Source organism: Maniola hyperantus, chromosome 21 (genome assembly GCF_902806685.2).
Source record: "Maniola hyperantus chromosome 21, iAphHyp1.2, whole genome shotgun sequence".
NCBI lineage: Eukaryota > Metazoa > Arthropoda > Insecta > Lepidoptera > Nymphalidae > Maniola > Maniola hyperantus.
In genome coordinates this window covers 9,910,800-9,923,013 of record NC_048556.1, presented here as the reverse complement: position 1 = coordinate 9,923,013, position 12,214 = coordinate 9,910,800, and the positions used below count along the sequence as shown (strand labels likewise).

Here is a 12,214-nt window from a genome sequence, read left to right as displayed (position 1 = left end):
GAATGGTCAGCGGAGCGATGCCGTGAAGGTGTGTGTAAGGTCCGTAATCCGCGCGCGCAAACATGCGCCGCGCAAGTGTACGGACGTACTCCTCCACGGTGGGCGTCTTGAGGTCTACCGCGTCATGTGTTCGTACTAACTCGCTACCCATTAACACCGACAGATGGCGTTCATACTTGCACACCGGTTCAACCGCTTGCATTTGAATATCAAACTAAAACATTCCAATATAAGATTCAATTCAGAATAGCATTTATAATTCTGATGGCTGTAGTGAAATATGGACTTTATTTATTGATTGATAGATTTGGTTTTGGAACGGATGTGGTTGTTTCTGAGTAAGTGGGTAGTGCTGAATTCAATAAGGGCCTTTTGAATTGGTTACGGCCTGTGGTTGCGGTTTCGGTAGCTCAGGATGTGTGTATTGCAATCCAAGCGTATGGTTTTATAGTTCGATTATCATATAAAGTGGTTATTGATTATATGATTATTTAAGGAAATAGGAACACAGCATAATGATAAAAACCGGCCAAGTGCGAGTCAGGCTCGCGCAACAAGGGTTCCGTACTACAGTCGTATTTTTTCAAGATTTTGCACGATAATTCAAAAACTATGATGCATAAAAATAAATGAAAATCTGTTTTAGAATGTACAGGGGAAGCCCTTTCATATGATACTTGATAGTTGATACAGTTTAAATCTTACTTCGAAAATACTAATTATTAGTTCATAACCACAATTTAATTTTTTTTGTGTGATGTAACCACAAATTCACGGTTTTCAGATTTTTCCCCGAATGTCAGCTATAAGACCTACCTACCTGCCAAATTTCATGATTCTAGGTCAACGACCGAAAATCATGAATTTTGGCCGAAAGGGACCGACAGACAGACAGACAGACAGATAGACAACAAAGTGATCCTATAAGGGTTCCGTTTTTCCTTTTGAGGTACGGAACCCTAAAAAACTAAGTGCATCCTGCAGTTTGTATGTACTTATTTATTTTGCAAACTAAAACAAGAGTAATTTTTCTTCCTATAAAATTGCTTCTCTTAACCTCAGTCCTCAGACAAAATAATAATAGAGTACCAAAGATAGAGTATTTAGGTACCTACCAAATTCCAAATTGATACCAGGCGGTCATGCCATGGCAAGAGGTTAACATAATACAAACACAAGCTAAATAATGTAGGCCACATTAGAAATTCTTATAGTAGTTTGTGTTAATAGGTAACAAAACAAATGAATGCAGCACAAATTATGCCGCAAGTTAACTTATCGTTCATAAACTCGCTGGGGACATGTTTATCTCGTACAGTAACATGTTCGTATTAGTGACTAGTCTAGTCCGACCCCCGGGCTTAAGGTGGGATAGAGTGGAACATGTTTGAACGGTCTAATTTGTATGCAACTTCAATTATACAAGACATATCTACTGTTTGTTAAACTTCACTTAAACCAGAGCAACATAATATTGCGATATTATTGCATGCCACAGGGCCGCATCTAAATATTGTATTAAAGAAAAAGGTGACTGACTGATTGATTTATCAACGCAGAGCTCAAACTACTGGATGGATCGGGCTGAAATTTGGCATGCAGATAAATATTATGACGTACACATTCGCTAAGACAGGATTTTTGAAAATTCAACCCCTAAACTGGTAAAATAGAGATTTGAAATTTGTGTAGTCCACGCATGCAGCAATACTGACATACCGTATTATTCCGTAGCCATTCTATTCTACATTTTTTGTTCGAGGTTTTTTCAGTAGGTATTAATTAGATTGTCGCATGCTTTTTAAAGCGCAAAATTCAAATTAATTTTTCCATTTGCAGCATGCCGTACTGTCGCAACTTGTTGCTTAGACGTAAACGGTAAAACAGCCCTTAGGTACCTAGATATATATTATATTATGCAACTTATTGTGGAAAAAGGAGTGTAGAGCTCCGAACGCATTGTTGTCGTAGAAATGTTAGAAGTGAATCCTACTTATCCCATTTCTGCTTCTGGTATTGTTTGCCTTTTTTGCAACTTGCCCAGGGAACGGGGAGGGTATGTGGGACCCGCCGGCCGAGGAGCGACCGGTATACCCACTAAAACCTAAGGCGGCGCTCCTGCACTTCGCCTGGCGACGGGGTCACGGGAACACTCTCGTATTGTTTGCGTATACCTACCCTTTTAATGTTACGGGCCCGTTCATATAGGGAGCATCCTGTAGATACCCCCCTGTAATGACACCATGTCGAAAATTACCTGCAACAAAGAAAGATTCTAAAATTAATTACGCCATCCATCCACAGGTGTATTAAAATCTTAACACTATAACCTTTTCGTTCGTTCGTTTTTGCTCTTACACTTTACTAAAACACACAAAACCTAACTAAAATGTCTTTGGTTAGGTTATTATTATGTTACAGAGTAAGTATCTAGAGTGATCGATTCAATCTGAAAACGAGGCCTATGACTGCAGTGTACAAAAACAGATCTTAGCGTAACTCGTGTTTTTTTTCAAGCCTTAGACAGTTATGGCGAAAAATAGGGCTACTTTAGGGCTATTTGCGTCAATACGTATACTAGAACATTTGACGCCTGCCAGTGACGTCCTTGCCTTTGCCTCGTCGTTTTGTTAGAAGTTCCGACGTTTTGTTAGTTTTCAAGAATTTCGAATAACAGTTTTGTATAATTAAGCTCGCCTCACCTTTACGAGCTAAATTCATGCAACATTTGAAAGGTGATGGAAACGAAGATTTGTAGCATCATCGAACTTAAGAGCTTTGCTTTTGTCTATTGACTCATTAATCATTGCTATATCATTTAGTTAATTTCATTTATAAACATAACTAGCTGAACCGCCCCGGCTTCGCTCGGGTGGAGTTTAGAAAATTGAGGGGAAGTTGAATTAAATTTTTCTCTCCGTAAGAACCATCGTCGTACTTCAAGGAATATTAAAAAAAAGAATTAGCGAAATCGGTTCAGCGGTTCTCGAGATTTGCGATGACCAACACATTTGGTGATTCATTTTTATATTATAGAGAAGATTACTGTCATTAATTAATGAATACCAGCTGATCCGTTGTTAGGGTGAGTTCTATAGAGCGCACTTTGCTCTAAGTTTAAGTTCGAGACAGATTTATGCCAGCGACATAAAGCTGTGCCATGCTTGGAGTTTCTCTATGTGATCGAATCAAAAATGAGGAGATCCGTAGGAGAACTAGAGTAACCGACATTTCTCAACGGGTTGCGAAGCTGAAGTGGCAATGGGTAGGGCACATAGTTCGTAAAACCAAAAGACGTTGCGGTCTCGAGGTGCTGGAATGGCGACCTCGCACCGGAAGACGCAGTGTTGGAAGATAGTAGTGGGGGGCACTAGGTGGACGGACGACGTCAGACGAGGGACGCAGGGAGTTGCTGGATTCAGCGGCGCAAGACCGTGGCGTGTGGAAGTCACAACAAGAGACTTATCTTCATCAGTGGACGTCTATCGGTTGTTATTGTTGATGATGAAGATGATAAAGCTGTCTCGTTTTAACAAGTTATTACCTTTATATGACGATTTTTTTTAACTCATAAAATGTCCCCAAGCTCCCAAACTATAACTCATAATAAATCCCCCCTGCTGTCTGCTACAGGGTGTTTAATATTCCGTATAAGAGGATAAATAACTGTCAAACTGTATTAAATTTAGCAATATAGTCTCTTTGATAGTAGGCATTTCCTTCCGCTGTTTTGAATTATGGTGATATTATGCCGACTAAGCAATTTCAAATACCTATTACACAATGTAATATAGCCCATTCTGAAACCAGAATAGATTTAATCATTCAGGTCGGAGGCATATACCCAAGCCAAAAGATCATAACTGAAAACGAAAATGAAAACTGTTTTAACTCAAAAACCTCGTCTTTCGAGATGGTCTCATTTTCTGGTTTCTAAATCGTTTTTATCTGTACCTTGATGTCTGAGCAATCTACCCTAGTCAAAGGATCATAACGTACCACTAAATGAAAACTGTTTCAACTCAAAAATTCCGCCTTTCGAGATGATCTCATTTTCTGGTGCCTGATACGCTTTCATCTGTACTACGGGAATGGAACTGTAGGGAATTTATTCTACTTTTTTTTACAAGCGCAAAGAGAGTGACTTTTGCGCAAAAGTATCTCAGACTCATTTTAACGCGATGTGTCATTGGCGCAAAATGTGTGACTCACCATTGCGCATACAGAAAACTTTCTTAATCTTACAGATAGTTAATCCAATAACATAAGCGCAAAATGTCATAGACTAACTTTTGCGCAGACAGGAAAGTAACCACCTAATGCCTAATGTTACAAGCTAATAATCCAATAATCCGGATAAAAATGACAAATAACCTATTATTTCCTATTATGAAATATCATCACCGTCCGTGTCCATAATTCACAGAGGGGCCACCTTGTCTGTCTGTGACAGGCTGTGTATTAATATTTGAGACAGGCGGGTACATAATCTATTTGACAGCTCGATGTTATTACCACGTCGGAAACTTGTGTACCTTCCGAGGCATGTCGTCTAAGAAATTATTACGAATCGTTGGAATGTATCCTATGAGGAATCTAGTTTGTGAAACGAGCGTGCAGTTTGTATCAAAATGCTCATAAATTCATACAAATGTTTCAAACAAAAGATTGGGTTTTCTTCGACAATAGTCAAAACTCAAAGTCAAATAATTTATTAAAAACTAGCTGATCCCCGCGGCTTCACCCGCGTAGATTTAGGTTTTTAAAGATCCCGTATAGCCTATGTCACTCAGGAATAATGTAGCTTTCTACTGGTGAAAGAATTTTTAAAATCGGTTCAGTAGTTCCAAAGATTACGCCCTACAAACAAACTTAACGACATTACCTCTTTATATAATAGTATAGAGTATAGATATAGATAGGTAACATTATACACTTTTTGGTTGTCAATAAGCTGGATTTGTAAGATAATAATGTAATGGTGATAATGAATTACGTAAACTTAAAACTAAAGCTTAAATTCTTAGCGGATGTCTACGTCAAAATAGCTATCTGTACCCGTAGTATAAGATCTTACGTCTCACCAAACGTTGCTAGAATTCGAGACTCGAAACAAAATAACATCAAAGTAAAATGGACCTAAAGAGCCTTGAATTGAAGTCAAAAATTCAATGCCACTGATTTTAATTTCGCAACGTTTCCGCTTCGAGCGCTGGCTGTAGATGTGTAGACAAACTTGAGCTTTAAAACAAGGCAGTTAAAATCCAGTTTACTATAACGCCGAAGTATTTCGACACTCGAATACTATCAACGTTGATGAGACATAAAATGTCGTACTAAGCGTGCTGGATAGTTGGTAGTAGTTTGAGCTGTGCGTTGATAGATCAGTCAGTCAGTCAGGTTTTCCTTTTATATGGGTAAATACAGATGAAAAATTTTGAAACCTATATAGAATAGAATAGAATATGTTTTTATTCAAATAGACTTTCTACAAGCGCTTTCGAATAGTCGGGTAGTTTTAATTTACCACTGGTTCGGAATGCCGTTCCTACCGAGAAGAACCAGCAAGAAACTCGGCAATGGCATATGGATTTTTTTACATTGATAAGCATTTCAGTCGGTCAGTTTATTCTTCAGTATGTGTAGATGAGGTAGATGCATTGTCGATAAAATATAAAATAACGATCGGCGCTGTTGTCGGCCATCTTGTTTCTGTTTACAATCAATCACACGGCGGACAAGTGCGGCGTTGTTTACAATTCACGGCTATTGTTTACACTGTCCGGACGTTTTGACGTCTAAATTATTATGATAAATAACGTCGATATCTATCTTTTATCTGTTTTCTATCTAAAAACGGAATTACATTTGGTTTTTACTCGAATGGTAATTCGAGCGAATGCGTGAGGAACGACTTTATAGTTTTTGCCCGTGACTTTGTCCACGTGATACAATTTCTTAGCCTAAGTATAGCACTGGTAGCTATAATATTAGCCTAATATTATAAAGATTGATTACCATAATATTATTAGGGTAATCATGATCAATCCATCGCTTGCTCACACTATCTACTGAGGACGGAATGAGAAGAGGTTAGCCAAAGTCTACCACACTGGTCGCTGGCTTAGTAGGTGCGTATTGGCAGACTTCACACACCTATGAGAACATTACGGAAACTCCCAAGCACTCAAGCATGCAGATTTACTCACGATGACTTTCCTTGAGTGTTAAAGCAAAATATGATATATGTACCTACTCAATTTCTAACAAGTTACAACGCACATAACACACACACGAAAAGTTAGAGGTTGGTCATTGCTGCCCGGAATCGAACTGGCAACCCCCGAAAAGGCAGCCGACGTCTTAACCACTAGGCTATCACCACTTTTTATTTGTGTAGAAGTGGAGATTTATATTTTTTCCGAGAGAAGCCGGGGGCGATCGTTAGTATTATCAAGAGGTCAAAGTTCAAGCCAAGATTACAAATCTTCAGCGGAAAAATTAAAAATTGCGAACAAAGATATAACAGCACACACAATAGTCTTCGCGCCCAACCGGAAGTGAGCCGGAAGCGGAAGCGGCCCGCTAATGACGGCAACGCCATCTACCGTGAATCTCATCATGCGTTTTAGGTGGAAAAGGTGAAAATATGGGATAAAATTAGCAAATTGCTATAAATGATAACGTCAAATACCGGTGAAAGTATGCTTTAAGACGTCCGCCTAGCTTATTTGACATTTATTTTTAATCCATTGAAGGTTTTCGACGAAAAATCACCTAGTGAAGCAGTAATGTAGAACCAACCAATGTCAAATGGACTCGGTGGCTATCATTCAGTGTTAGACACTGAGTTAGCGAATCACCTAGCTGGGCACGTACTTCTACCATTATGGAGTTATTTAATAAGTGGGTATTATGAAGGGAAATGGTGACTAACTGACTGATCTATCAACGCACAGCTCAAACTAATGGACGGATCGGGCTGAAATTTGGCACGCAGATACTCGTAGCTATTATGACGTAGACAACCGCTAAGAAAGGATTTTCGATAATAAGGGGGTAGATAGGGGTTTGAAATTTGTGTAGTCCACGCGGACGTTGTTAATGGTGATGATGATGATAGACACCAGAGGCTTAGTAATATGCGCAGTTCGGGTACGGATTCCTAAACACCAAATTGGGAACCTCCTCCTTTTTGGCAGTTGGTCAAAAATAAGATGTTTTCAACTGAGAATGAAAGTAATTATGCTGAATAATATAACTAGACTAGGTATATCTAATAATAATATATTTAACAAATTCGTTCTAGTTTTCAACGCGCAAAACTAAACTTAATAATTAGATTGTCTGTATGTTTGTTTTATTTAAATATAACTATGTTGTGTACTTACAAAAAAATCACTTGTACTACAGAGAAAAAAGTTAACTTCAATAAAAGTCATTATACATAGTACCATTAATAATTTAAAGCCATAAAAATGAACACAATCACTAAGTATGTTAATATTATAAATGTGAAAGTGTGTCTGCATGTCTGTTACTGTTCACGGTCTATCCGTTTAACTGATTGTAACGAAATTTGACGATACGGAGATAGTCATAGGCTACTCCTTTTTATCCCGGAATATCTAAGAGTTCCCACAGGATATTTTAAGAATCTTATTTTAGACGAAGGCATCATCTAAATATGTAATAAGTAGGTACGTGTCTGAATGTCTACAGCAAGTCTTTTTTTTAATTCTTATATTTTTAAGAAACTTTTATAGGTAACCTATATGCCAGCCCCATCGTTACAAACTAAAAGTGATTTTTTTGATCTATTGAAAATAAAATAGGTTGATCAAAATTGGTACCTTTAACCCCCCAAACGACAAACGACTAATGGGAATGAGGGGAGGGGGGGGGGGGGGTTTAGAAGGACTACTTTAAACAAAAATCGTGTTCAATGGATCTGTTAAAAATAGTATGACTGTGGACATAAAGTTTTAAGCAAAAAACTACTTACACTTCGCAATAATTTTTGATCAACGACCCGTTTTGTAACTTGTAAGTAATAGATTACTTCATAGAGGTCTTTGAAAATAAATTGGTGAGTAGAAATACCTTACGCCTATCTCAATATAATAGCAGTTCTACGATACATGCGAACTTCATGTTATCCAAAAAGTTAAGGCACTCTTAAAAATCACGTTTTCTCTGTAACTTAAAAGTTTCATTATTCTCATTTTGTTCGAGATGTAATAATAAGCTTTTCGAAAAGTAACTGTTTAATTTCTTGTCGGATAACTTACTTCAAGAACTGGAAATCCAGCAACTCCCTGCAACTCATTTGATGTCGTCTGTCCACCTTTTTTTTTCGCTGGGAAATGCTTTTACGCATCCTCCCCGGAAGCAACGCAGTTGACCACGTTTCTTCCGGGGAGGTATGTGGGTCGTGGGACTCACTGTAACATACCAGAATACCCACTAAAACCCAGCGGACCCGTCAACGCCATGATGAGGCGGCACAGGAACACAGTTTGCTTAGTGCATACTACTATACCGTCTCAGCGGTACAGTCACCTCACTGGGCTTCCCTCCTAGTGGAAGACTAATGTTGCATGCCCTTTCGGCTTCCGTTTTCCTCGCTAATTTTAATAATGGGAGCTTAAAAAGAAGAGTGAATAGGCACCTTTAAGGCAAGCTGCGCCGATCTATGCCGATCTGACTTTCGTAAGCGCTTGTATAAGTCTAAATCGAAATAAAAATAAATACAAGTAATATTTGTGATTTTGTAAGTACCTAGGTAACAATCTCCGGAAATGATCCGATTATGAAAATACTTTCACTGATAGACAACTTAATTTTCCCCGAGTGCTACAGGTTATAAATTATATCACGTGGACGATGTCGCAGGCAAAAGCTAGCTACATAAATAAAATAGGCATACAAAATGTCATACGTCGGTTGATATGAAAAATTTTAATTTTACCCCTTCATGGATGTTGCAATATTTCGCCACGCCTCATTTACAATATGAAGCAATGTTTTTAATAAGTGAATTGATTGGACGCACCTATCAACGCGTAAAGAGTATTTTGTTTAAATACAAAGGTATGGGCGTATTTGGTATCTTTGGTGAGTGGTCTCCGCTCACTGGGTCCTAGGTTCGGTGCCATGTCGTGGCAAATTTGGCTGTTGTGCATCGCCGCAGCGGCCGCGGTGTACGCGGATGGTAAGTTTTTTTTTTCTTTTGGATATAACTTCCTGATCTCAAAATAATTTTGAAAATCGCTTTGAGTACTTCTATTTATACAAGGTTTTATTACAATTGTATAGGTTGTTGTATTTCGTTCTTTCACTTTAAACTCAGAAACAACAAACTTTTGTTGTGGTATCTGTAATCTAACATAAAAAACCAGTCAAGTCCGAATCGGACTCGTACACGAAAGGTTCCGTACCAAGAAATCAATATTTTTTTTCTATCAAATTTCTTTATTGCGAATATGGGTAAACAGTGCAGATATTACAAAACAAAAAGGTACATTTTTAATTTTTGGTTATGTAACTACAAATCCACAGTTTTCGGAGTTTTCCCTTTACTTGTTCTGTAAGGCATTGGCCATCTGCCTGACTAAAAGGTCAACGGGAAGTACCTTTTGATTCCCTTGACGGGACTTGACAGACACGACAGACAGACAACGAAGTGATCCTGTAAGGGTTCCTTTTAGACGGTTACGGACCCTAAAATCATAACACTGAGTATAAAAGAATTTTTAGAATGCTGACTTTGTTATTTAAAAAAATATGAAAAAAACACTCAAATTCTTCTAACGGAAACGTGATTTAAGTCAACAAAACATGTAGGTATAGTATAAAATAATCTAGAAATAAAAGTATTCAATTATATCTTTATATATAAAAACTAACTTATACTCGCGACTTCGTCCGCGCGGACTACACAAACTTCAAACCCCACCCCCCAACCCTCCTTAAGGGGCTATATTTTCAAAAATCCTTTCTTAGCGGATGCCTACGTTATAATAGGTATCTGCATGCCAAATTTCAGCCCGATTCGTCCAGTAGTTTGAGCTGTGCGTTAATAGATCAGTCAGTCAGCCAGTCAGTCACCTTTTCCTTTTATATATTTATAGAAGATGAATCGCTGAATGTGTTGTTGATCGCCAATCTCGAGAACAGCTGACCCGATTTCGCTAATTCTTTTTTTATACTATTCCTTGAAGTACGAGGATGGTTCTTACGGAGAGAAAAATTAAAAAAATTGCCTGAAAAGGAATCGAATGTTAGGCGATACGAAGTTCGCCCAGGCAGCTAGTATTTAATAGAAAAGTTAAACTATTTAAAAACTACCCCTGTGCACTTGAATAAAATAAAATAAGTAGAAAATCTTATTTTTCAGATGACCAAGACGATCGCAGTGGCTTTGCTGAAGCAGCAGCATCGGCTTTAGCCAACGCTGGCTCTCTTACACCTAACATTTACCCTTATGGACCATCACCGGTACTAGGTAAATATATCTATACCTACTTAATGTTTTTTTTTAATTTAGTGATTAGCGCTTGGCTTCAATCAGAGCTCCTGGTATTTGATGACTCAGCCTAAGATGGAGTGCGCTTGTCTAGAAGATGCCTATTTAAGGTATGATTCCGAACCACGCTGCACGCAGCAGCACTGCCGCAACAGTGCTGTCACCAGCTGTCACAGTCCTGTTGCGGCACTACTGGTCCCCATACAATCTCTATAAGCTTATATGACATTAATTTCCGAGCTAGGTAGCAATGTTCCGCTACATTGCTGCCGCGACATTGCTGCCTAGCTCGGAATGTAATGTCATATAAGCTTATAGAGATTGTATGGGGACCAGTAGTGCCGCGACAGCACTGTGACAGCTGGTGACAGCACTGTTGCGGCAGCGCTGCTGCGTGCAGCGTGGTTTTACGTGGTTTACTTTTACAATGCAGGTGCAGGAGGATACGGTGGTTGGGGCGGATCATCCGCACAAGCTGACGCCTTAGCCAATGCAGGTGCAGGAGGATACGGTGGTTGGGGCGGATCATCCGCACAAGCTGACGCTTTAGCCAATGCAGGTGCAGGAGGATACGGTGGTTGGGGCGGATCATCCGCACAAGCTGACGCTTTAGCCAATGCAGGTGCAGGAGGATACGGTGGTTGGGGCGGATCATCCGCACATGCTGACGCCTTAGCCAATGCAGGTGCAGGAGGATACGGTGGTTGGGGAGGATCATCCGCACAAGCTGAAGCTTTAGCCAATGCAGGTGCAAGAGGATACGGTGGTTGGGGCGGATCATCCGCACAAGCTGACGCCTTAGCCAATGCGGGTGCAGGAGGATACGGTGGTTGGGGCGGATCATCCGCACATGCTGACGCCTTAGCCAATGCAGGTGCAGGAGGATACGGTGGTTGGGGCGGATCATCCGCACAAGCTGACGCCTTAGCCAATGCGGGTGCAGGAGGATACGGTGGTTGGGGCGGATCATCCGCACATGCTGACGCCTTAGCCAATGCAGGTGCAAGAGGATACGGTGGTTGGGGCGGATCATCCGCACAAGCTGACGCCTTAGCCAATGCGGGTGCAGGAGGATACGGTGGTTGGGGCGGATCATCCGCACATGCTGACGCCTTAGCCAATGCAGGTGCAGGAGGATACGGTGGTTGGGGCGGATCATCCGCACAAGCTGAAACTTTAGCCAATGCAGGTGCAGGAGGATACGGCGGTTGGGGCGGATCAACCGCACAAGCTGACGCTTTAGCCAATGCAGGTGCAGGAGGATACGGTGGTTGGGGAGGATCATCCGCACAAGCTGACGCTTTAGCCAATGCAGGTGCAGGAGGATACGGTGGTTGGGGCGGATCAACCGCACAAGCTGACGCTTTAGCCAATGCAGGTGCAGGAGGGTACGGCGGCGGTTGGGGCGGAGGATCATCCGCTCAAGCTAACGCTTTAGCCCAGGCTAGCACAGGAGGAGGCGGCTGGGGACCTTTATTCAAGAACGGTGAGGATGATGAAGTGCTGGCATAAATCTACCTTTATGTTTATAAATTTTAAATATATCGAACATTTTTTTCAGTATCACCGAATATATGGCCAGTAACACCGAATCCATGGCCGGTACCGATACCACCAAATCCAGAACCAATCAGTAAGTATGGTATTAAAATAATATTAACGTCTGTCTCTTTGTCTGTCGTGTCT

The 12,214-nt window shown here is 40.3% G+C and overlaps 2 protein-coding genes across 2 annotated transcripts in view; one reads left to right on the top strand and one right to left on the bottom strand.

Annotated features, from left to right (window-relative positions):
- LOC117992619 (dystrophin, isoforms A/C/F/G/H-like) overlaps window positions 1–12,214 on the bottom strand; it is a 630,854-nt gene that overhangs the window by 225,806 nt on the left and 392,834 nt on the right.
- Window positions 9,157–12,055, top strand: LOC138403859 (spidroin-1-like). The gene is made up of 4 exons (XM_069505954.1): window positions 9,157–9,214; window positions 10,400–10,500; window positions 10,868–11,872; window positions 11,939–12,055. The coding sequence occupies exons 1-4, from the start codon at window positions 9,157–9,159 to the stop codon at window positions 12,038–12,040; spliced, it is 1,266 nt and encodes a 421-aa protein (XP_069362055.1). The 3' UTR covers window positions 12,041–12,055.